Source organism: Acomys minous (assembly GCF_964271855.1).
Source record: "Acomys minous genome assembly, chromosome: 6".
NCBI lineage: Eukaryota > Metazoa > Chordata > Mammalia > Rodentia > Muridae > Acomys > Acomys minous.
In genome coordinates, this window is record NC_140487.1 from 124,036,009 (window position 1) to 124,061,855 (window position 25,847).

General features: G+C 43.0%; 1 protein-coding gene across 5 annotated transcripts in view; it reads left to right on the forward strand.

Annotated features, from left to right (window-relative positions):
* RERE (arginine-glutamic acid dipeptide repeats) overlaps positions 1-25,847 on the forward strand; it is a 337,601-nt gene that overhangs the window by 234,388 nt on the left and 77,366 nt on the right. For all 5 annotated transcript variants that reach the window (XM_084786701.1, XM_084786704.1, XM_084786703.1 and 2 more), the window contains 2 exons: positions 988-1,087; positions 23,907-24,005. In XM_084786701.1, the coding sequence (XP_084642827.1) occupies positions 988-1,087; positions 23,907-24,005 (199 nt within the window). The remainder of the gene's footprint in view (positions 1-987; positions 1,088-23,906; positions 24,006-25,847) is intronic.

A 25,847-nucleotide genomic window follows, 5' to 3' on the forward strand; every position in this document is an offset into this window, starting at 1 on the left:
AGTGGTCCTCCTTATCTGACAGCAGTAACCTGCCATTTGTTCTCTTCTTGCTCTTTGCTTTGTATCAGACAGTAGAGCTGCTCAGAGGGAACATCTTCAGTCACACGTGTAATTATCAGCACCTCTCACTGCAGTTGAGCGAGTTTCAGCTCACTTTACAGTTCCATTACTAAGTTCTCTGTGCTGTGGCTCTTCATTAGTGTCTGACCCCAGCTTGACATGTGTGTGACTTCGCTTCATGGGAACATTTATCTGTGATTATACTATAGAACTTGCAAACATACAAATGACAAGGATAAAAACAGAAACTTCAGTCCCTTCGTGCCATCGTGTAGGCAGAACCTCCATTAGCAGTGATTTGCAGGACTCACTGCAGCCTCACCTGTGCAGTAGCAAAGCTGAACTGTGTAGTTTGGGGCAGCTTGTTCATCTTGGCTGTGTGCAGTCTGCAGTGCTTTCTTTGTACAGTGGTACAGTGGGGTTGAAGTAGTATAAATGTGGTAGACACCTGCCTCCTGTTCTGTTGTTTTTCACTTTTAGCTCATTGAAAGGCAGTTGGTAAATAGAGGAGAGGAAGTAATTTCACCTGTTTTCCCACAACTTGAAATTTTTTAATGCATGGTACTAGTGCATATGGGCATTTTCAAAACACCATAATCTGGTAGATCCCGAGGGAGGGAGGGTCAGACTGCTGTCTGCGCTGAGGGCTGACATGGTGTGCGCATATTAATGGAGCCTTGCTGAACATGTGCTTGCATTGCAAACTAAGGGCTAAAAGTCACTGTGTAAGCCTGTAATCCCAGCACTTGGGAGGCAGAGGCAGGTGGATCACTCTGAGTTCCAGGCCAGCCTGGTCTACAAAGAGAGTTCAGGACAGCCAAGATAATACAGGCAAACCTTGTCTCAAACAACTTAAAAAAAAAAATCACTGTGTATCCATATGTTTATGTATGCTGATCAAAGAAACTCCATTCCTTTTCCCCAAAGGAGCATGGCAGCATTTGCAGGCATGTGTGATGGAGGCTCTACAGAGGATGGCTGTGTCGCCGCGTCTCGAGATGACACCACTCTCAATGCACTGAACACAGTAAGTCTCTGGATGTCACCTTAGATTGGAGCATGGAGCAAGATGTGGCAAAGAAGTATAGGAGACAGTAACTATGGTGTTGCTAGGGTACAGGAGTGGCTGTGGCTCTGCAGCTCATTTCAGTATCCTTGCTGTACTTACACAGTAGCTGACTCTGCAAATCCCTCCTGCAACTTCACATACACGATTTATATATAAAATAGATTACATAAATAGACGTAAATAAAAATTAACAAAAGAATTGTAGGGTTGGTGAGACGGCTCAACAGTTAAGATTACTGATGCTCTTGCAGAGAAGCTGTGTTCAGTTCCCATTACTGGCATGGCTTCTTACAGCTGCCTGTTTAAGACCAGCCTGGTCTATAAAGCAGATTCCAGGATAGTCAGGGCTACCTAGAGAAACCATGTCTCAAAAAGGGAAAAGAAATATGTGAGCTTGGGGCTGGAGAGATGGCTCAGTGGTTAAGAGCACTGTCTGCTCTTCCAGAGGTCCTGAGTTCAATTCCCAGCACCCACAACCATCTATAATGGGATTTGATGCCCTTTTCTGTCATGTATGCAAATAGAATACTTATGTGAGCTTAATCCAGATGGAGCTGGTTGTAAGAGAAGCCTGGGTGCTTGTTTGATGTCTGCACAGCTGTTCAGAAGGAGCAACACTCACCGTGCTGTCCACAGTGTGCCTTGCAGAGCCAGGGCATTACTACTGGCTTTGCTTTAGGTTTGGCTTAGCATGATTTTGGCCTTACCGTGTGTCCTAAGGAGAGTGTAGGAAAATTAATCTTTGAAGCAGTTGCCTTCTGTATGTTTTTTAATGTGAAATTGTGAAATCCAAACAAGTAATGCTGAGTGTTTTGGAGTCAGCTTTGGACTTAGGAGTTGTGTGTGTTTATGTATGGTGGTCATATGGTTATATGTGTAGAAGCAGGGAACTCTGGAGGCTTAACAACTCCTAACAGTTATCTAATTTAAGTTCATCTTTGTGTGTGTGTGTGTGTGTGTGTGTGTGTGTGTGTGTGTGTGTGTGTGTCTGTCTGTCTGTCTGTCTGTCTGTCTGTCTGTCTGTCTGTCTTTTGAGAGTTCTGTTGATGGAAGGGACTTCAGCAATCATCTACCTAGTTTCTATATAAGAATTCTAGGTTCAGAGAGGCCAGGCTAGCCAGATGCGGTGGCACATGCCTGTAATTCCAGCACTGAAGGAGGGAAGCAGGTGGATCTCTGTGAGTTCAAGGCCAGCCTGGTCTACAAAGTGAGTCCAGGACAGCGGGGACTACACAGAAACTCTCAACTACACAACTACACAGAAAAACTCAAACAAAAAAGAGCCAGGTAATTGTTGAATGCTGCTAATCCACAAAACTTAAAACATACAAAAAAGAAAATGACTTTCATTGTTAATGTGATGACCTTTCACTACAAAGTGCCTGGCACTCAGCTTGCTGCTGTGGCCAGGGTGGCTGAGTTTCACTCTGCTCTGACTAGCAGTTTGGAGTACTATGTAATACTAAGGCCAACTTTGTGTGTTGGCAGTTGAGTGACCTTGTGGACATGTTCTAAAGACACTTGCTGCTAAGCATCCACACCTAAGTGCCATCCCACATCCACATGGTGGAGGGAGAGAACCAACTGTACAGGGTATCCTCTGGGTTCCATGTGTATGCATGGCAGGCATAGGTGGACATACAGCCAAACAGGTAATAGCTTTTTTGTACCTGTGTACTTTGTTGTTGTTGTTATTATTATTGGTTTTTTGAGACAGGGTTTCTCTGTGTAGCCTTGGCTGCCCTGGACTCCCTTTGTAAACCAGGCTGGCCTCGAACTCATAGCCATCTGCCTGCCTCTGCCTCCCCAGTGCTGGGATTAAAGGCGCCACCATGCCCCAGCTTTCCTCATTAATTTTAATAATTTATTTATTTTTATTTTTTGTGCCTTGGTGTTTTACCTTCATGTATGTCTGTGTGAGGCTATCAGATCTTGGAGTCACAGGCAGTTGTGAGCTGCCATGTGGGTGCTGGGAATTGAACCCGGGTCTTCTGGACAAGCAGACAGTGCTCTTAACTGCTGAGCCATCTCTCTAGCACTGCTTTACTACTTTAATACTTAGTTTTTAATTTACATATAAAGAAAGACGCTTTACACATGACAGTGCTAAAAAAAGGCCTATAAGGCTCCACAGGTGTGGAGTTGAGATTCAGATCAGATGATAGCTGCGAGCTTCTGTGAGCTCAGAATGTGAATAGGGTCAGGAAAGCCTTCGATAGGGACATTTTCCTGCTGTGATTTTCTTTTTTAAAGACTTATGAAAAAAAAATCTGCTTTCATAAGTGTACTTACCATTTGAAGTTTGAATAATGAACATTGTACTGTAATAATGTCCCCTCCCGGCATGTTTGAGTTGTCACTGAGTTACTGAGTAGCTCTGTTAGTTCCATTCTCTAGAGTCTACTTTGTACACAATCAAATAATTACTTTTGTGTCTCCTCTGAGTTCCTCCCTTGGCACCACCACTTTTTTGTTTGCTTGTTTGGGTTTTTTGTTTTTGTTTTTCAAGACAGGATTTCCATTGCTGTGAAGAGACATCTTGACCATGGCAACTCTTATAAAGGAAAACATTAATTGAGACTGGCTTTCACTTCAGAGGTTCAGTCCTTTATCATCATGGCAGGAAGCATGGCAGCATGCAGACAGACATGGCGCTGGAGGAGCCAAGAGTTTCCCATCTTGAGCTGTAGACAATAGGAGCTTGTGTGTCACTCTGGGTGTAGTTTGAGCATAGACCTCAAGGCCTGCCCCCACAGTGACACACTTCCTCCAACAAGGCCACACCTCCTAGTAGTGCCACTTCCTGTGGACTCATCGTTCAAACACAAGAGTATATGGGGGCCATACCTATTCAAACCACCACACAAGGTTTCTCTGTAGAGCAGGCTGGCCCCCCGACTCAGAGACCCACCTGTATAAATGCATTCCCACCCCTGGGGTTGTGGCTCCCTCTAGTCTGTGTTTCTTGTCTGTGCTTTCTTGCATTGTCCTTGAATCTTCCTCACTGATGATTGTAGAAAGCTTTCAGTCTGTGTAGTATGGAGTTGGTGTTTAGTCACACTGAGAATATTCTCTTGTTGAAATTTTTATTGTAAATGGGTGTGGATTTTGTCAGTTGGTTTGTTTATATCTGATGAGATCACATAGTAGCTATCTTTTTTTTTTTTTTTGACAGGCTAAAAGGCATTGTTTTCAAATGGTAATCAGCTGTTAATAGGATAAATCCTTTTTCAGTCCTGTCCTGTTTGTTATTTTTGCCTTATTTTGCCTTAATTTTCTTTATTTTATTTTGTGGCTTTTCAAGATTAGGTTCTTGTGTAGCCCTGACTGTCCTAGAATGTGCTCTGTAGACCAGACTGGCCTTGAAGTCAGAGACCATCCTGTGTCAGCCACTCAGGTGCTAGGGTTAAAGGTGTGCCCCATCCCTGCTCAGCTCTGTTTGTTCATTTTTTTTTTAAAGAACTTTATATATGGGTTCATGACGGATGTTGACATATACCTTTATTTTTTTGTAATATATTAATGAGTCTATAAAATTGTTTTATTATTGCTAAACATTTTCAAGAACTAGTAAAGTTATCAGAACTTGAATATTTATTAATGAATCATTTAAAAATTATAAGTTGGGCTTGTGAGCTGCTCAGTGGGTAAAGGCATTTACTGCCAAGCCTGATGACTTCAGTTAGATTCTTCAAACCCACATGCTGAAAGGGGAGAGCGTGCTTCTATAAGTTGAAGGACACGAACATCCAGGCATCCATGCCCACACTGGACACACAAACATGCTGGTGCACACACAATAATCAATCAAACAAACAAACATATAACATTTTTTTTCTTCTTTTTTTCAAGACAGGGTTTCTCTGTGTAGCCTTGGCTGTCCTGCACTCTTTTTGTAGACCAGGCTGGCCTAGAATTCACAGCAACCTACTCCCGAGTGCTGGGATTAAAGGCGTGTGCCACCATGCCTGGCACAAATAACATTTTAATGTTTTTAATTTTATAGAGGTTGAAGAGATGACTTAGCATTTCCTACTCTTCTGGAGCAAGCACTGCCTTTTTCTTGCCCATATCCACATTGGGTAGTTCCTATAATTTAGTTCCTGAGGATTAGATACCCTCTTTGGGCCACCAAGGGCACCTGCACACAGGTGTGCATGCACACAACACTCTTAAAATAATAGTAAAACAGTCTAAGGAACAAAATTGTAATGCAAGTGAGAGGATAACAACCGATGTAATCTGAATAAATTATTTAAATAAAAAATAATAACATCATAATAGGTACATATCTATTCGGATTTTATGTAAGTCTGTGTTTTTAAATATTTTTGTCTATTTCCTCTAGTTTACATTTAAATGTCTGTAGACTTTCTAATTGTTGGCCTTCCTGTCTTTCCTAAGACCTTGAATTTATTTTTTCTGGATCACCCTAAGTAGAGATTTATCAAAATTGATATTTTTTTGCAACAGTAGGCTTTGGTTCTATTGTAGTTTTCTCATCACTAAACTTGTTTTTTTATACTTGGAAGTTCAATTTGATATATTTCCAGCTTCTACAAGTTGCGTGTTAAATAACTGCTTTTATCATACATTTTTATTTTATTTTTCTGCCTTTGCATGCATTTTCTTGCTTTTCTAAATGCTTTTAAACCTTGTGTATGTGGGGGTGGGGTGTGTTAGTTTGGCCCTTTATTTAGAATTAAATTGTTTTAATTTCATTTTTCTAAATTTCTATTTTGTTTAATTCTTTCTTTTTTGGTTGTTTTTTGTTTTTGTTTTTGTGTTTTCCAGACAAGGTTTTTCAGTGTAGCCTTGGCTGTCCTGGACTCACTTTATAGACCAGGTGGGGCTTGAACTCATGGAGATCCACCTGCTTCTGCCTCCCCCAGTGCTGGGATTACAGCCAACATACCTGGCTCTTTTCTTTTTTATGATTTATTATGTATATATACAGTGCTCTACCTTGCTTGTATGCTTGCATGCCAGAAGAGGGCACCAGACCTCATTATAGATGGTTATGTGGTTGCTTGGAATTGAACTCAAGACCTCTCAAAGAGCAACCAGTCCTCTTACTTAACCTCCTAGCCATCTCTCTAGCTCCCTGTTTTGTTTTCCAAGACAGGATTTCTCTGTGTAGCCTTGATTGTCCTGGAATTCACTCTGTAGACCAGGCTGGCCTTGAACTCAGAGAGATCCACCTGCCTCTGCCTGTACCTGGGCATTAAAGGCATGCACCACCACCACCTGGCTCATTTTTCTAAATTTCATTTTTTGAAGTGTTAGTGATAATTTAATTTCATGCCAGTCAGGGAGTAAAAGATTTATTTTCATTATTTTAACTTATGTGCATATGTGTGTATGTGTACCTTTGAGTGTAGATACCTGAAGAGGCCAGAGGATTTGGATCCTCTAGAGATGGACATCAAGGTGGGTTTGAGCCACATAATGTGGGTGCTAAGAATGGTACTCTTAGCCGGGCGTGGTGGTGCACACCTTTAATCCCAGCACTCGGGAGGCAAAGGCAGGTGGATCTGAGTTCGAGGCCAGCCTGGTCTAAATGAGTCCAGGACAGCCAAAGCTGCACAGAGAGACTCTGTCTCAAAAACAAACAAACAAAAGAATGATGCTCTTATCCTCTATAATAGCAATGCATGCTCTTAACCACTAAGCTTTCCCTTGAGCCTCAAGATATCTTTTGTAGTTTGTTACCTGGTTTGTCATGCAATTTATAGTGGTTAAATGCAAATGCTTCATGTGTTCTCAACCCTATAGTTTGTGTGTGTGTGTGTGTGTGTGTGTGTGTGTGTGTGTGTGTGTGTGTGTGTGTGAGAGAGAGAGGGGGGGGGGAGATTGTGATTGCTTTAGGAAGGTCTGAATAATACTCACCATTTTAACATTTTCATTGTTACTAGACCCTGTTCATTTTTCAGTATGTTTTGGACACTTGGACTTTGTAGTATTTGTGTATTGGCTCTTGCACCGTTGAGGGGTTAGCCTCTTTATGTCCTTTGTCTTGGTGTCTCTTATGCCTGGTGTTGATACAGGCTCTCCAGCTTTCTTGTCTTTGCTGTTTCTATCCTGTTGTTGCTGCTGCTGCTGCTGCTTCCTGCTTCTTCCTGCTTCCTTCTTCCTTCTTCCTTTATTATTTACATGGTATTCTCAGAAAACCAGAAGAGGGCACCAGATCTCATTATAGATAGTTGTGAGCCACCATGTGGTTGCTGTAAATTGAACTCAGGACATCTGAGAGAGCAGCCTGTGTTCTTAACCTCTGAACCATCTCTCCAGCCCCTGTTGTAGCTTCTTATTTTGAATCTTGCCTCTTTGTTTTTGAAGTAGGTCACTTGTCCTTTTGTGTGTTGTGTTGTTCTTGTCTTGCTATCCAGTCTGACAATGTCTGTCGTACTTGAGGCATGCATTTGTTTTGTTTGCTTATTGGTTGACTTTTTGGGGAGGAGTTCATAAGAAAGAGTCCCACTGTATATCTCTGGCTGGATTGACATTTGCCAGGTTGCCTGGGCTAGCCTCTCATCAGTCACCCGATGTTAGGTTACAGGTGTGAGCCACCATGTGCTGCTTATGATACTTTAAGCTGTTATTTTTAGAAGTGTTTCTGAATGACCCAGGTAGTGTTAGTTTGTGTGTAACAATGTGCATGTGCAAAATGAACCTGTACCATTAACTGGTAACTAATTAGTAAACTTGATGCCACAAAGCACAGAACAGCCTTCTTATCCTGATGGGTTTGATTCTGCCATCTTACAAAACAGATCATATATTATGCTGAATTATTCTTATTAAACTGATACTATATTTCACTGTTGAGGCTCAATTTTCTTCCATTAATAAAATTAAACTTAACTTCTCCTGAATAATTTGTTGCCTTTTTTTTTTTTTACAGCACTTTTCCTACAGTACTCAGCATCTGTTTTGTACTTGATATAAGTAAAATTTATAATCATGCAGCAGAGTTCGCACTTCAACCTAGACAGCTTTATTCCCTGAAATATAGCTGGCTGCTATACACTTGAATCAAGGTTTTTAACATAGTCAGGAGTATGTATTTGTTTGCTTATTTATTTATGCACACCCACATATCCAACAGAAGATTCAAAAGTTCACAGTAATTGAATGGGTTTTAGTTAGTCAGATAACAACAATTTGTTAACTATCAGGTATTAATCATCTTGTTTCCTGAGCCCTACCCTGCTGCCTGGTGTGTGATAGAGAGAGGCTAATGTTTGTATATGGTTGAATAAACGGATCAGGCTCATGTCTATATCAGAGCTGATTATGTAAAACTTGGCATTATGAAGTTGGTATGGCAGGATATGCTGATAAGGTGACTGTAAAGACCGCCTTCATCTCATTTGTTCCTTTGTAGTCTGAAAAATACAGTAGTACTGTAGTACTGCCCTATCCACACACAGTAACATTAAATGGTTAGTGTTTGCTGACTTGGGTTAAGGTCTTTTTTTTTTTTTCTTCTTCTTCTTTTTTCTTTTTTTCTTTTTTGGTCTGGTGGAGAGGGAGTGATTTGTTGTTGGAAAGGGTAATAGAAAAAGTTGACATGCTATATGATGTTTCTTATTATGCAAATCCAATAAATTTCAGGACAGTAGCTCATATAAATCAATCCTGACAGACCTTTATTTATTCAGCAACAAGGTATCAGTGTGTGCTGGGGGTGCTCTCATTACTGCTTTGGAGGTGGTATCAACAGAGGCTTGTAGGAGGGGTTTGTGGTATAACAAAGACCTTCCCACTGGTTGTCAACATAGCAATGTGTACATGTTAACCTCTTTCATATGTTGTGCTTTGACCTTTTTAAAAATGAAGTGAGTAGAAATTTACTATTATGGTCAGGCATGGTGGTGTACATGTCTGTAATTACAGCAGTCTGGAGACAGACAGAAAGATCAACAGTTTGAGGCCAGTTTGGGGTATGGAGTGACACCCAATAAGCAAAACTTAAACAAACAAATGAATAAATAGGAAGAAAGATGTTTACTAGCCTGGCTCCCTTTGTAGTAAAACTTAGTTCTAAAGTTCCAGGTAAAGACATTTTAACATAATTTATATGTCTTATTCTTGTCTCGTTTAAATGAGGGTGGATTTTAGCTTTATTTCTTTTATATTTTGTTCCTTTTAAGGCAGGCTATAGCTTTACTTAGTTGGACTGGTTTCTCTGGTGTGGCTAGGGAATCATAGCCACCCACATTAAAACCAGTGATGCATGCCTACCTTGCGTTTTTTGATCCATGTCACACAGGACCGTCAGGCTCTGTTTGCCTTGCTCCTTGCAAGAGGAAGTCTAGGCCCCAGCTCTGCTTTTCCATTATGAGTTACCATCAAGTGTTTTTGTTGTTGTTGTTTGGTTTGGTTTTTTGTTTTATTTTGTTTTGGTTTGGTTTGTTTACCCATTTCTTTTTAGGGTTCAAGGAAGTTGGAAGGTATTTGCTGTGAAGAGACGCTGTGACTACAGGAACTCTTAGAAAGGAAAACATTTCATTGGGACTGGCTTACGGTTTCAGAGGGTTAGTCTACTTACTGTCATGGCAGGAAGTGTGGCAGCATGTAGGCAGAAAAAGTAGAGGAAAAGTTGAGAGTTCTTGATCCACACACAGCTGAAGGAGATGTGTTCCACACTGCCTTAACTTGAGCATAGGAGACCTCAAAGGCTGTCCCCACAGTGGCACACTTTCTCCAGCTAGGCCACACCTACTCCAGCAAGGCCACGCCCAATAGTGCCACTTCCTATGGGCCAAGCATTCAAACACTTGAGTCTTTGGGGGGTCATTCCTATTCAGACCACCACAGTAGGGAAATTTAGTCAGGGTCTCATTGTAGCCCAGGCTAGCCTGATGGAAATTCAATATATAGCCTTGGGAATAACCTTGAGTGTCTCCTGCCTCCACCTCCCAAGTGCTTGGATGATAGCTGTGCACCATATGTCAGACTTTGCAATAATTTCTTTCTTCTCTTTTTTTTTATATAACAGGTTATTGAGGTACGATAATTATCTATTTAGCTTGAGCCAGGTGGTGGTGGTGGCATACACCTTTAATCCCAGCATTCAAGAGGCAAAGGCAGGTGGATCTCTGAGTTCAGGCTAAGCCAGGGCTACACAGAGAAACAAAAACAAAACAAAAGGGGGTGGGGAGATGTGCAGTTTGTATTTTTGATATATTTAAGATTCAGACAGCTATTGCCACTATCAATTTTAGAACATTTTATCACCCATAAAGGATGCTTGGCTCCATTCTCAGTTCCCTGTGCTTGGTCAGTCCTGTACAACCTCTCACTGCTTTCTGTTCCTGTGGATCTGTCTGTTCTCCCCATTCCAGGGCGATGGCTGTGTATAAAAGTCAGGAGTTTGAACTGGTTTCTTTCACTGAGGATAATGTTTTCAACTTTCTTCTATATCGTAGTATTACCCATTCTCACTTTTTTTTTTGTTTGTTTGTTTGTTTTTCAAGACAAGGTCTCTCTGTGTTAGCCTTGGCTGTCCTGGACTCACTTTGTAGACCAGGCTGGCCTCGAACTCACAGTGATCCGCCTGCCTCTGCCTCCTGAGTGCTGGGATTACAGGCGTGTGCCACCACACCCGGCTTTTTCCATTCTCACTTATAAGTGCTATCTGGTCAGAGCACCTTCCCTAAAACTCCATACCTTCCTTAGTTATAATAGATAAGGAGTGACTCCTGTGCCTACCCCACAGCCTCCCCTGTGAATTTGTTTTCAGCACATTCTTCTGATTTGTGTTTTATTTATTCTTACTTTGTTTTGCTTCTCGGTGTGTATTTGCCTCGAACTCCAAAAGATCCACACTGCCTGTGTCACCACTGCCCAGCCGCTCATTGATTTCTTACATGCCTCTCGACAGTTTGTTTTTATATATGAACTAATTTAATCTTCATAGTTCTTTAAGTGTGGATCATCTAAAAATGATGTCTTTTCCTTACAATCATTTAAACTTGTAGGCAGATGGAGTCTCTCAGCCCTCCCGGCATATCTGATAGATACGTCATTTGGAGCTTCTCTCTTCATCCCTTGTTAGTGTTCCCACCTCTGTCCTATCTCAGTTGCTGTCACTTACTGTAGGTTCCTCATGTGTTCTGTTCCCTGGCCAGCAGTCCTTCTCTCAGCGTAGTCTGCTGGCCTCCCACCTGTGGTACGAGGCTAGGTGGACATTCTCTCTGGGAGGGATCTCGTCTTTCTCCCTACGTGGCTGTTTGTTAGTTTTATAGATAACTGCTGATGTCTCCTGCTGCCCTCCCTGCTTGTTAGCTGCATGAATCTGACTCAGCGTTCTTAGGGATATGGATCAGGTTAACCAAACGATTTAGGAAGATCAGTTACTGGGCAGTCCAGGTTGGCTTCTGTGCCTCCCAGACACTGAGAACTGCTGCTCTTCACTGCCTTACCATGTCTGTATGTGTGGATGGGCTTGTTTATGTGTTGCTTGTTAATGCCAGGAGTGTGAGGCAACTCCATTTCTAAGGCTCAGAACTAGTGGTTTTGCTGGAGAGCACTTTGTTCCTCATAAACAGGCTTTCTTCTTTTTCTTTTTCTTTTTCTTCTTCTTCTTCTTCTTCTTCTTCTTCTTCTTCTTCTTCTTCTTCTTCTTCTTCTTCTTCTTCTTCTTTCTTCTTTCTCCTCTTCCTCCTCTTCCTCCTCCTTCTCCTCCTCCTTCTTCACAACCAAGGACAGTTTCTTCAGCTTGTGCCTGGTGAAGTGTGCAGACTGAAGAGCAGCCATCCAGTTTCCCCAACCCTGAGCCTTACATGTGCCACTGTGTGAGCTCTTTGCTTTTCTTTGTTCCATAATTCTGTTGTTATGTACAGAACATTAAGTGTAATTATTTACACACAACCTTAAAATTGCTTGTCATAAACCACTGCAGATAAGGCTGCTGTGATTTGGCAGCAGCTGTTGTACGCTGGCTGCTGTGAAATTTAAAGCAGATTCTACAGTTGTCTGTCTTACTAATATGTGTGTCTAATTACTACAGTCAGACCTTTTCCTGGAGTGGATTAGCATTTATGAGTAGGTTCCTTGTGCCACACCAGTTAGATAGTGCTGTGGTCTTGCATCCTGCATCCTTTTGCCCAGATTTGGATTTCATTTTTTGGCTTGTTTTCAAAGCTGTGTGGATGCTAGGAATAAGTACATGTGTGTCTTCATGTCTGTTAATGGTCTAGAACCATTTTGCTTCTAGATGGACCTTTTTCTCTCGGCAAGTCGCCATGCAGAAAAGTCCCCTACATGGTCTGGATTCCAGAGGATTCCAGAACTTCTCTTCATGGCCACCTGTGCCCGCCCTGTGTCAGCAGAGTCATTCACTGAGTTCTCACTGCTCTCCTCCCCTTAGGAACTACCAGCTGGTGTTGTGTGGCTGAATTCATACATGAAAAGCAGGAAGAAAGACTTTCTAAGAATCAAATATAGATAGATAGATAGATAGATAAATAGATAGATAGATAGATAGATATATGTATGTTAAGTGTAAATAATAATGTATTCAGAATTTCATGTAAAAATCAGTGCTGTCACATCCAGCTGGCAAGAGACTGGGGACAAAGGCAGCCTGAACCCTATGGTGCCAGTGAATCAAGTGTAGTGGCCACTTCAAGGTTTGTCCCAGGAAGTTCTTCTATTCCCATGACACTTCCTATGACCTGACCATCCCCTCCTCCCCCAGTCACTAGCTGTCCTTAATAGAATATATTTTAGTATCAGAGATAATGAGAGATGTCTATGCTAAACAGTCTTCCAAAATAGGTTCTCTTTTCCTTTCTGCAGCTGAGAAAATAAGAGGCTTAAGTGAGATGATTGCCCTGTATTTCAGAGCGGGAGCGGGGAGGGACTTAGGGGGAAGGGAAGGGCTTAAATCAAGCCTCAGCCAAGCCCCCCTAGAGTGCTGACTCTTCTACACAACTCACCTGCCCTGGCTCCAGGCTTTTCTTGGTATGGAGACAGTAGCAAACAGCCTCCAAAGATGGTTCAACTTCGCCAAAACTTGGAGAGGTAGTCTATTGAAATTTTACAGAGTGGCTTGTCTGACTTCTGCATTCTTCTTGCTGAGAGTCTAGAACATTCTCAGTAACCCTTAGCAAGAGATGGCAACCTGTTCACTTTCAGACACTATAGTGTTTGGGAAAGAGTTGTGAAATGACCTGAGGGTGTTGCCTGAATATATATTTCGTTGTTGTTGCCTGGATATATTTGCTGCTTATTTTTACCTACTTCCAAAACTGAGTGTTTTGTTTGCTTGTTGCTGTTCATTAAGGACAGGCAGGATTGGTTGCTTTTATATAAAAATTAAGGCAATGGTAGATTGAAGGTACCAGGCAGCAGATTTTTTGTTTTGTTTTGTTTTGTTTTGTTTTGTTTTGTTTTGTTTCGAGACACAGTTTCTTTGTGCAGCCTTGGCCGTCCTGGACTCACTTTGTAGACCAGGCTGGCCTAAAACTTATAGAGATCTGCCTGTCTCTGCCTCCCGAGTGCTGGGATTACAGGCGTGCACCACCACGCCTGGCCAGGCAGCAGATATATGTTATACTGAGTTTATTAAATGAGCATGGAGAGAGAGGACACCCCACCTGGAGAGTCTGTTTTTTATATAGCCCTGGGCAGGGCCACGCCCCCGTGGTAGGTAAGAGGTGACATCACAGGTAGGCAGACTGAAGCAGAATCCTAACAGTTGCACCACACTGAGTAGATTCTCAAAGCTTGCTCCACAGTGGCTCCAGCGTTCTGTGCTAGCATTTGTTTTGTTTCCTAGCTTGGGTGGGTCTTTTCCTTGTCGATTCCCTGCTTTCCATTACCCGCTCTTAGCTCCAAGGCCCAGGTCAAAGCAAGGAGGGATGTGCCTCTGCATCAACTGCATTGTCGGACTGCAGCTGCTCCAGGTTGAGCATTGTAGGCCTGGGACTCAGCACAAACTTCTTCCCGGATTATGGGCTGTGTTAAACCCCTGCACTGTTGTTTAGAATGGCCTGCAGCAAGGCAGTGACTACTAAAAGTGATGCTTGTGATGAAATGCACTGCCCTACCACTCTTCTATATAACTGCAGGGTTAGCGTAACTCTAGGACCTTGTCTGTTGTTTTCTGTGTAGCAGTAACATAGCACTGGCCTAGTGTGCACAGGGCCTTGAGTTTACTCCAAAATGTGACAACAAGAGACATGTCCAAGGATTCTATTTTCTTATAAAAATTAACAACACCTTTTCTAAGCAGTTAAATTCTGTATTTTTGTCATTTTTCTTTGCTCCCATTAGAATATTTAGAGAAATTTAGCTGTAGTGGTACCTAAATAAGCAATATCTAATGGACCAATGACCAAACAAAATGAATACCATGCTGGTAATTTTTTGGTTCTGTATTTGGGGTTGTTGGTGGTAGTTCTGTTTTGTTTTGGTTTTTGGTTTTTGTTTTGTTTTTTTCTCTGTAACAGTACTGGCTATCCTAGAAACTCACTCTTTGGATGAGGCTGGACTCAAACCCACAGAGATCTGCCTACCTCTGCTTCCTGAGTGCTAGGATTAAAGACGAGCTTGGGTTTGGTTGGTTGGTTGGTTGGTTGTTGTTCATTGTTGGTTTTTTCAAGACAGGGTTTCTCTCTGTAGCCTTAGCTGTCCTGGAACTCATACTGTAGACCATGCTGGCCTTGAACTTAGAATTCAGAGATGCACTGCTAGGATTAAGGTGTGTGCCACCACCATCACCCTTCTAGTGCCTATATTTTTAATTGTGACTTTTTTACATGTATTTTATATATTATATATGTAATCATATTGTGTGTTCAGTACTCAGTTACTGATGATGATGTTATGAATTAAGTCTGTTCATTATGGTTATGGACAGGAAGACTTTTTTTTTAAATGTCTTTGACAGCTTTTGACAGTCTTTTTATTTTTTTTAAACATATGTTCATATTGAAGTGTATGAGGCAGGCTGGTAAATTGACTGTTGCCAAACCTCCCACCCAGGGCTGATCCCTGGGATCCACGTGGTAGAAGGAGAGCACTGGCCACTCACTACAAGCTGCCCTCTGACGGCCACATGTGAACGCACATTTCTGGTTGTGAGCCTAGCTTTTAGCATCTGAGCCATCTCTCCAGCCCACATGTGAACTCATGCACAGAACATCTACACACAAAGGTTTTTTTGTTTTTGTTTTTGTTTTGTTTTTTGTTTTTGTTTTTTGAGACAGGGTCTCTCTGTGTAGCCTTAGCTGTCCTGGACTTGCTTTGTAGACCAGGCTGGCCTCGAACTCACAGTGATCTGCCTATCTCTGCCTCCCGAGTGCTGGGATTAAAAATGTGCGCCACTACGCCCAGCCTTTTTTTTTTTTTAATTAAAAAAATATATATATACAAAGAATTGTAAGATCCAAATCCTGCTCTTCCTCTTCCTGAGGTTTTTTGGTAATTTCTTAGAGTGTGTACAGCATAATTTTGATAGCAGAGGACTCTAATCTTACATTTTTTTTTTTAAATAAACCACACTTACTAAACATTGGGCTGGAAAGCAGTCTGACTTAGAGGCTTTTCCTACAGTTACTCTAATGGCTGCAATTGCAAAAGGTACTTTGATACAGTTGAAACTGCCAAATGCACTGCCATTTGATATAAAAAGGTCACAGGAAAAGGGACATTTAAATTAAGTTATAAATTACAATTGGAGAACAATATTTTGATGTGTGAGACCAGAGATGTCAGAGCAGGGAGATGTAATTCATGGGTTCATTACAGAACAGAGGTGCCTGACAGCTGAGCCATGCCAAAAGGAAAATTTATTTGCAACATCATGTAGGCAGAAATGGCAGCTCCTGTGAGAAGCCAGGGCAGAAACTAGAAACCTTGTGGTAATACTTGAGTTTATGCTAATGAGGAAGCTAGAGACCCAGAGATGTTTAATGACTGCTGTAATGGAAATGAGGTGTTCTGACATTGTGCACATTTTCAGTCTTATTTAAATTAAGACCTCATTCTTGCTCTGTAAAATAACACACTTTATAACCAGGCATTAAGGCTGATTCTCTCACCTCTGTGTCCAACATAGAGTTGCTGAAATTTCAGAATTGTTGAGGCAAGAGGGTTAAGGCTTGAGACAAGATTTCTATGCATGGCAGCTTTGAGGAAGGGTGTAATTTAATGTTTATGGCAGTCCATGAGAAGTTCAATCATGAGTTAATTAAACTGTAGGCAGTCATTAAGTATTATTTATTCTTTTGAGAGGCTTGCCAGTAAAGCACTTATATATATTAAATTATAGAAAGTAATAAGCAAGGGATGATTTGTCGGGTAGAGTAAGAGAAGCACATTTAACTTAGGCAATTATGCAGAAATGTGTTTTTCTTCTGTGACATGATCCGTCCCCACTGCTAATCAGGAAGGGTGTCAGGGTCTGTAACGAGCCTGCTGAGCAGTCTGAGCCATGTACCTAAAATACCACTGCCCACGAGGAAACCATCTTAGGGTTTATATAGCTCTTCTAAAGTTCATGGTATCCTGATGCGTCTTGTGTAAAGCTTCGAGGGCTGCCCATCTTGACAAGTGAAGATGTCCATTCCATAGTTCAGGATGGAGCTCGTATAAGAATCTAACTCTGGAGAGCCGGCTCTGAAGTGATCCTACACTTAACTGCTCTTGGCAGAGGACCCTGGTTCCTTTCATGGCACCTGCATGGCAGCTTACAACCATCTGTTACTCCAGTTCCAAGGGATCTGATGCCTTCTTCCAGCCTTCGTGGGCAAAATGATGATACAGCAGTTTGTTGTTTCTTTAAGAGTTTGAAGCCAAGGCTGCTGCTGGCACACAGCTTTAATCCAGCATTCAGGAAGCAGAGGCAGGCAGATTTTGTGAGTTGGAGGACAACCTGCTCTACAGAGCTAGTTCAGGACAGCCAAGGCTAACAAACCGCTGAGGGGGGGAGAGGGAGAGAGAGAGAGTTAGTTTGAAGCCAACTGGTGGTACAGCACACTTTAGGGGGCAGAGGCAGGTGGATCTCCGAGTTTGAGGCCAGCCTGGTCTACAGTGAGTTCCAGCACAGTCAGGGCTACACAGAGAAACCCTGTCTTGGGGCGGGCGGTTGGGCAGTTTCTTTACAAGGATAAAGAAAGCATTGGAAGGATGCTTCTGGTTCAGCTGCAGGAGTGTGCCAGTCACACACACAGCCTTCGGCTCTGTGGTTCAGTGGAGCAGATAACCTTTCTTAGCGTGGAAGCAAGCACGGTCTCCCCTGCCCTGCCCTTGTGCAGGCGCCTTTCACACGCACCTTAGGGGTTGGCGTGACGGGGTTCACGGTCGGTAGCTCTTTGTCCATTAGTCTGTGGGCCCCAAGCACCCTGCTTTTCCAGTGCTCTCAGCTTTTCTGAGCAGATATGCTGAGAATAGATCCCAGGAGAAGTTTATGTGTGCTCTTTGACAAAGGTGTGTGTCAAAAATGAAGGAAAGGATACATCCTGGCCAAGCCTGTGCCTTACAAGCCAGGGCTCACAAGACACTTGCCTAGGAAGAGCCAGTTGTGATAGAGCAGTTTGAAAACTGGTAGATTCATGAAGGATCCCCACTTTGTCACCACATCCCATCCTTAAGTCCTAGTTCATTGACTGAAAACAAACAATACTAAAACAAAACAACCAAAAACTCAGGATGACCCCTCCTATGGTGCCCCCTATGGTGATGAGTTTGGATGTGGTTTCCCTAAATGACATCCTGCTTTAGTGGGGTGGAGGGCAGACAAACTTTATGCCTCTCCTTTACTTGCCTTCAAAGATCAAAAATCGTGTCATGATTCTATTCTTCACAGAGTGCTTTTTCAGTAGTTCCAAAATATACAGTTCTCTGTGCTTTCCATGAAAATTGCATTTAATCCTAGATCTTACCTGCCTAGCTTGGCTACAAAATGAACAGACTACCTTTAATTATCAGTTGCCCTGCTTTGACTGCCTTACCATGACTACAGAGTGAAGCTGGAGGATGCTGAGGTTCCCACTGTCTCGTTCTGTTACTTTCCCCAGCTTTCTCTAGGGATCTTTTACTTCAGTAACAGCTGTATGTCGGTAGTCCTGACCAGGCGTTCAAGATTGGAAACCTGGAGGCAGGAGAGCTGGCCTTGCAGTGCCTAAGACCACAGTTATTTTCCTAGCACTCCTGCCATGTGGCAGTGCCCTCACCAGGCTTCTGCAAGAACCATCTCTTACATGGCATAAATATACAAACACACATACATGAGTAAAATAATCATAATAAAAAGGAACAGTATGCTAACTTTAAAACTGTTGAAATCTAGGCAGTGCGATGTTTAGGTAAAGATCTTGTTATCACACATGACCACTTAAACTCGAACCCACACGGGAGAGCGAGCGTACTCCTGCAGGCTGCCCTCTGACTTTGGCATGCCCTCTAAAGTACATGTGCCCTCTCTCCCTCCTTTTCTCCTCCAGTCCTTTCATCCCTCCTTCCCCCTTACATGAATGAATGTTAAAAATTAAAAATAAATAAAACAATAAAAACTGAAATTCAAGTCGTGTGTGGTGGTGCACACCTTTAATCCCAGCACCTGGGAGGCAAAGATAGGCCAGCCTGATCTACAGAAGCAAGGACAGGACAACCAAGGCTGCACGATGCGCTGGAAGCTGGCTATGTGGAGCACTGTCCTGGATAAGGTCTCTCTCACTGTAGCGCCCTGGCTGGCCTCCCCCTCCCAAGTACACTACCAAGACCTTGCTTGTTTTGTTTTCTTTTAAAACAGGGTATTGCTACATAGTCCTGGATGTACTGGAACTCACACTGTAGACCAGGCTGCTCTCGAACTTACGGAGATCCATCTGCCTCTGCCTCCTGAATGCTCTTTTAAAAAAATAATAAATTAATAAAATAAATAAAATCCTGATTTTAGCTTTTTGAGGCAGTGATCAGAATTCTTGAGTATCAGAGCACTAGGATTTAGACAGTTACCACTCAGGAAAAGTGACTCATCTTTTATCAGATTTGTTAGGGTGAGAGTGGGAAGCATCTATAACCTGTGGTTTTCCCTCCTTTTTCTTCTGTTTAAAAATGTATCACTGCTGAGCTGTGGTGGCTCACACCTTTAATCCCAGCACTCGGGAGGCAGAGACAGGCAGGCCTTTGTGAGTTCCAAGACAGCCAGGACTACACAGAGAAACCCTGTCTCAAAAAATCAAAACAAAACAAAACCCCAAAACTAAAACTGTATCACAAAGAGCTGGGGAGATGCCTAATGGCTAAAGCCTCTTGCAGAAGGTAGAGCTCATTTCTCAGCACCCACACGGTTTAGTTCCAAGAAATCCTGCAGCCTCTTATGGCCTCCATTCCAGCAAACAGTCATATACGTAAAATTAAATCTTTAAAATGAAATCATCCTATTTTGGTGTTATTTAACATGTAAATTGAATTGTTATATGTAAAATATGGCTTATTTATGTGAAAAATTCCAGAAATAAACAAGCCATTGATGTCATGCAACTTTTTATGCTATTTAAGTTAAATTTCCTCGTTCATGTGAATATTAAGGGAAACACTTAGTGTGTATAGGTACCACCCTCCATTTCAGGAGTCCACCGAGAGTCTTGAAGCTTTCTCCCATGGATCAGGGGACAGTAGTACTTCTTTTTCTTTTCTTTATTTCTTTTTTCCTCTTTATTTTGTTTTGTTTTGTTTGAGACAGGGCTTCTCTGTGTAGCCCTGGCTGTCCTGGAGCTCCCTCTGAGAACCAGGATATCTTAAAACTCAGAGATTCACCTGCCTCAGCCTCCCAAGTTCTGGGATTAAAAGCATGCACCACCACCGCCCTGCATGTTAGCTTTTTAAAGATATGAAACCACTGCCACCCCACCCCATGCCCCACCCTTGAGCTTTCTCAGATAAGGTTCCTGGCAAGTAGACACGAGTGCTTATTACATTAAGATAGTGTCCTTCAGGGCAGAGATGGCTCAGTTCTTGTAAAAGGCGGCTCAAGTTTGACTCTCAGTATCTGTGTCATACATCTTTCCAAGAGACCTGGGTTCCATGAGTACCTGCACTTATATGCATGCACACAGAGACACACATGCAGAGATATACATATGTGTGTTTAAAAAATGATGATGATAAAAGAAGGTGTTGTCTCTCCAGCAAGATTCTCTGTGGTGCCGGGTATGGTGGCACATGCCTATAATTTCAGTACTCAGGAGGTAGAGGCAGGTGAAACTCTGTGAGTTCAAGACCAGCCTGGTCTAAAAAGTAAGTCCAAGACAGCCAAGGCTACACAGAGAAACCCTGACTTAAAAAAAAAAAAAAGAAAAAGATTGCCTATGGTCTCCTCAGAAGAGGGCATGCAGAACAGCCATTTGTTCTAACTTTTGTACCAGCGTTTCTCACATTCGGATGCAACACAGTGCTAGGCCCACTTCATTCAGTCAAGAAATAGTCTGTCATTTTGGCAAATAATCTCACGTGTTACTTTCCAGATGTATGTTTGTTTCGGCAAAGGATGGATGGTGCTCTTAAGTATTGATTGGGCTTATATTGGGAGAAGACAGGAATGGGGGTGTGTTAAGAGGCTAGGCTGATGAGGGGTCAGTTGCCTGTTGAGAACGTACAAACAAACCCAAGAGCAGAGAGTCAGGCTACCATCATGGTTGCTTCAGAGGACAGTGTGTTCTTAATTGTGTCCAGATGGAGGCGTATATGCAGAGGCATGGTGGTGGGCAGTGAGGGCTGTGCGGGCAGCCAGCAGCCAAGTGTCCAGTGGCCACTCATATTCCTCCAGCTGTAGCTTAAAGCTCTCTAGCTCACCCAGAGGCAGGCAGGATTAATGACACTTGATTTCAGTTTGCTCCTAGACCAGGCTGTGTGTTTTTAGAAGTAATTTCTGTGTACCATACTAGAGTTTTCACCAGTATTATGTGGCCTTTTTTAATAACCTTACCAGTCGTCAGCCTGAGGCTGCATGCCTTTAGTCGTTAGTCCCAGCACTCAGGAAGCAGATTCAGGTGGCTCTCTGAATTTGAGGTCAACCTAGTTAATATAGTGAGACCTTAAGAAAAAAAGAAACAAAACAAAACTAGCCTGAGAGTGCTTCCTCTCTCTGTGACTTTCTTTTCCCAACCCCATCTTCCTGAATTACTAACCTCTTTCTTCCACTTTTTACTTAAGATCATACGTGCTTGTCTGTTCACATGACGACAGGTGCCCTCAGAGATGGAGATGTGGGATCCTCTGAAGCTAGAGTTACAAGCACTCATGAGCTACCCAGGGTGGGTGCTGGGCGCTGATTCATGCCTGTGGAAGAGCAGTGTGCACTCTTAGCACCTCCCCACAATAAGTTTTGAGATAGACTCTCACTGAACCTGGAGTTTAGCAGTCCAGTGAGACTCCTGTGAGCTATTTGCTCATAAATGGTGGTGGGGAATTTTGTGCAAGCAGACCAGCTCTGTGGTCCATAGTTTCCCATGCTGCCTTTTTATTATCTATACACTAGAGTCACTGCTTATAAACTGTTATTAATTTTTTTGCCCTGAGCTTTTTATTAGAAGTTTCTATTTGATCAACTTGATTCTGTTTTAAACTAACACTAAAGTGTGTGCTTTTTAAATTGAATAGGCATATAAAATTTCCTTCTGTTCACTTCCCTGTCATGCTATATCAATAAAAGTCCTCAATATATTAGAGAACTTGGCAAATGCCCACTTGTTTTAAGCAGAGTGTGATCATCTGGCTTCATTTTTTTCTTTTTGTAGATGTAAAAGAAGTCAGGCTACAGAGACTGGATAATAATAGCTTAATAAGCGGGCCATAGTGGCTCACACCTGTGATCCCAGCTCTCTGGAGGCAGAAGCAGGTTGATCTCTGTGAGTTTGAGGCCAGCCTGGTCTACAAAGAGAGTTCCTGAGTAGCCAGGGCTTTTACACAGAGAAACCCTGTCTCAAAAACAAAACAAAAAGCTTTATACATGTAGGTAAACTGAGGTTTCACCTTGGATGGATTCCACCAAGGAACAGTAGTTGAAGACTTCCTTTTTCACGTAATTTAAGAAGCATGTCTCGAGGGTCATCTTGAGCTACAGACTGTGGGAGGCATTAGTCTCACACAGAAGCACTTGTGTGGGAAGGCTTATGATGGGAAGAAAGAGGTCAGCCAGGGTTGTAGAGCCAGCACTGCAGTTTGAAGGTGTAGGTTAAGTATGAGGATCCTCTGCCCAGTGGCTCTCACCATCATCGGAAAGGAAAGATGGGACAAAGCGTCTTTGTAAGGCAGGGATGGTCAGTGGGTACAGCCCTGCCGAGTGCTGGAAACCTGTGGGTTAAAGGAGTCTGCTCTGGAGGGCCGGCTTCTTCATTCAGAGCTGCCATTACAGAGCTATGTCTTTTCAAAGCATATATTTTGGATCCTTTTAATGATTTCTAGTAAATTACCTCACTAAAAAGACTAGAAAAGGCTGGGCGTGGGGGCACACACCTTTAATCCCAGCACTCAGGAGGCAGAGGCAGGCAGATCTTTGTGAGTTCGAGGCCAGCCTGGTCTACAAAGGGAGTCCAGGACAGCCAAGGCTACACAGAGAAACCCTGTCTCGAAAAACAAAAAAAAAACAAAAAACAAAACAAAAAAAAAGATTAGAAAAGACTCTAGTCCGTCCTCGGGCTGCTTTGGAAAGAATGTGGCCAGAATAACTGGTCACCGTAGCTCACAGGTGTGATAAGGCGCTTGGCCGGCTGAATGAGTTCAGGAACAGCCTGAACTACAGAATGAAGAATTGTCTAGAAGCAAAACAAAAGAATGGAACGAGAGCCTGGCATAGAGGTGCACACCTTTGGTCCAGCACTTGCAAAGCAGAGGCAGGTGGATCTCTGTGTCCGAGGCCAGCCTGGTCTACGTAATGAGTTCCACTCTTGGAACTCGCTCTGTAGACCAGGCTGGCCTCTAACTCAGATCCACCGACCACTGCCCAGCCTTAATGCTGTTCTTATTGCCAAAATATTCTTTGCTTTACTTGTCTTCTTCCCTGTGCAAATTGGCTTTCTATTACTATAACAAATACCTGAGCTAAATCATCTTAGAAAGATAAAAGGGTTGTTTATTTTCCCCCTGACTTCAGAGTTTTTTTTTTAACTTTTATATCTATCTATCTATCTATCTATCTATCTATCTATCTATCTATCCATCCATCCATCTATCCATCTATCTTGGTTGTTTGGGACAAGGTTTCTCTGTGGAGCCCTGGCTCTCCTGGAACTCATTCTGTAGACCAGGCTAGCCTCTAACTCACGGAGATCCACCTGCTGCTGCCTCCCTGGTGCTGGGACTAAAGGCGTGCGCCGCTACCGCCCCACAGATTTCAGAGGTTTTAATGTGTGGTTGCTTGTCCAGTTTTCTTTGTGCTTGTAGTTGAGCAACATGTTGTAGAGAGTCTGTAAGGGAGGACAACATTCACCTGTGGTACCTGAGAAACAAAAAACAAACTTGTGTCCCTCTAGTGCCCCCTCATCCCACCCTAAAGTTCTAATGGCTCCCAGTGACACCATGCGGGTAGCCAAACCTTCAGTACCATCAACGGACTACACAGGGATGGTAGTTAGGTAGGGAAAGCAGTGGTCAGGCGGCAGTAGATTACCACCAAATACTGTCCTTTCGTGGTTTCTCTAGAATATAAGTATATATATATAGAGAGAATATAGAGAATAAAAATACAGGACTTGTAATTATTGATTTGCTTCCATGTGTTTGTGGTACAGTTAACTAACTAAGATCATTGTCACCTCAGCTACATGAAAGCAGTTATGATGCTGGCAAAGCCCTGCAGCGCCTGGTAAAGAAGCCTGTGCCCAAGCTGATCGAGAAATGCTGGACAGAGGATGAAGTGGTGAGCATGGACCTGTGTGTGCTTTGTGTTCTGGGACTTTGGGGTGGTTCTTCTGTATGCAGCCTCCCTGTTCCCCACGAGAAGACAGACTGTCCATGGTATTCGTCCAGTAAAAGGGAAGAGCTATGCTGGGAAGAACCCTCCCTATACAAGCATGAGGACTGACTTCAGATCCCTGGTACCTTTTTTTTTTTTTTTTAATTCTGAGTATGATTGCATGTGCACCTATAACTCTAAAGTTGTGGGAAGCAGTGACAGGAGGATTGCTCACACTTGCTGCTTGACAGCATTCCTCTAAGTTCAGTGAGAAACCCTGTCTCAAGGTAATAAAACAGAATAGGACCGCCTGTGTCCTTCTCCGCTGTCTTTGAAAGGTGCCTGTAATGTATCACACATATAAGGGAGGAGCTGAAGGAAAGACTTGATTTGATTTTAGTAGCATTAGAATCCATAGGTGATAGGAAAGATTTTTCTGCGTTTAACAGTTACTCCTAAAGAAGGTTGGTGTGAGTTTCTTTTTGGTGCAGAGTAATGTGTGACACTTCCCTATTTTAGACCCTGGAAAAGTGTTGGTGACTTGAATTTATTTTGTGGGCTCATAGGACCTCAAGCCACTGAAAGCTGTTGCTCCAAAGTATACCCTTACTGAACACTAGTGGAGATGGGAAGGGAAAGTGCCAACAGACACAGATGTGCAGTCCTACGGTTCCATCCCACAGATCTCAAGAAGCCACATCCCCCACTAGTGACTTTTAAAAGGTGTCGCTGTAAACAGCCAACAGGTTTTCTGTGCCTTTGCAATATGACAGTGACTGCTTGACTTTTGCCCTTGAGGTCAAATGCAACACAGAGTTGGTGGGAAGCTCCTCGATTCTATTGTAAAGCATGCTAAGTAAAAGGATTTTAAAGTGCTTTTTTGATACTTCTCACTTTAATTCATGCAACAGTGTTTAATGGCAGGCCTGCTATGTGCCAGGTCCTGTGCTAGGAGCAATGTTAAGAGCATGAAGTCTTAAGCCGGGCGTGGTGGCACACGCCTTTAATTCCAGCACTCGGGAGGCAGAGGCAGGCGGATCGCTGTGAGTTCGAGGCCAGCCTGGTCTACAAAGCGAGTCCTGGACAGCCAAGGCTACACAGAGAAACCCTGTCTCAAAAAACAAAACAAAACAAAACAAAAAAAAAAGAGCATGAGGTCTTGGAGTCCTAAGAGGGGAAAAAACATCGGCACTCAGTGTGAGTGGTAGGAAGTGCCTGGGAAACAGTAGGATGAAGGTGGGGACAGCTGGGCAGGGCTCTGCCTTAAGTAACTGGGGCAGGAAGACCTCTGTGCGGTGAAAAGGGAGCCTTTTTGAAGGACTTCATGGAGGAAAGACTTCTAGGCGCTTTGGTGAAAACTATGAATGGTGTGTACAAGAAACATACAGGGTTGTGACTGGGGCACAGCGAGGAGGTGGCTCCCAAGGACAGTGTGAGCATGGCCTGTAGGACTGGTTAGATGTTGTCATCTGCTCCACAGTGGGCTGCAGGGTGAGGGCCATGTGTAAGGAAGGCAGAGCCTCGGGGTTTTATGTTCAGGTGACAGCTAAGGCAACAAACAAACAAGAAACTGAGTTGTTTTAAGAAGTCACACTGATAGTCTTTCACTATAAGCCTGTTTTTATAGGAAAGAGATGGATTTTCAGTTATTCAAAAGCCCTTATAGAGGAAGGTACAGGGAAGAAAGGGTGAAAACTTTGCAAACCCCACACTGAGAAATCCCTCATCTGGAGCTGTCATCCTGCCATGCAGGCTGCATCTGGTCACTCCTGCTCTCCGAGCACCACTCTCCCTTCTTTCACCCTG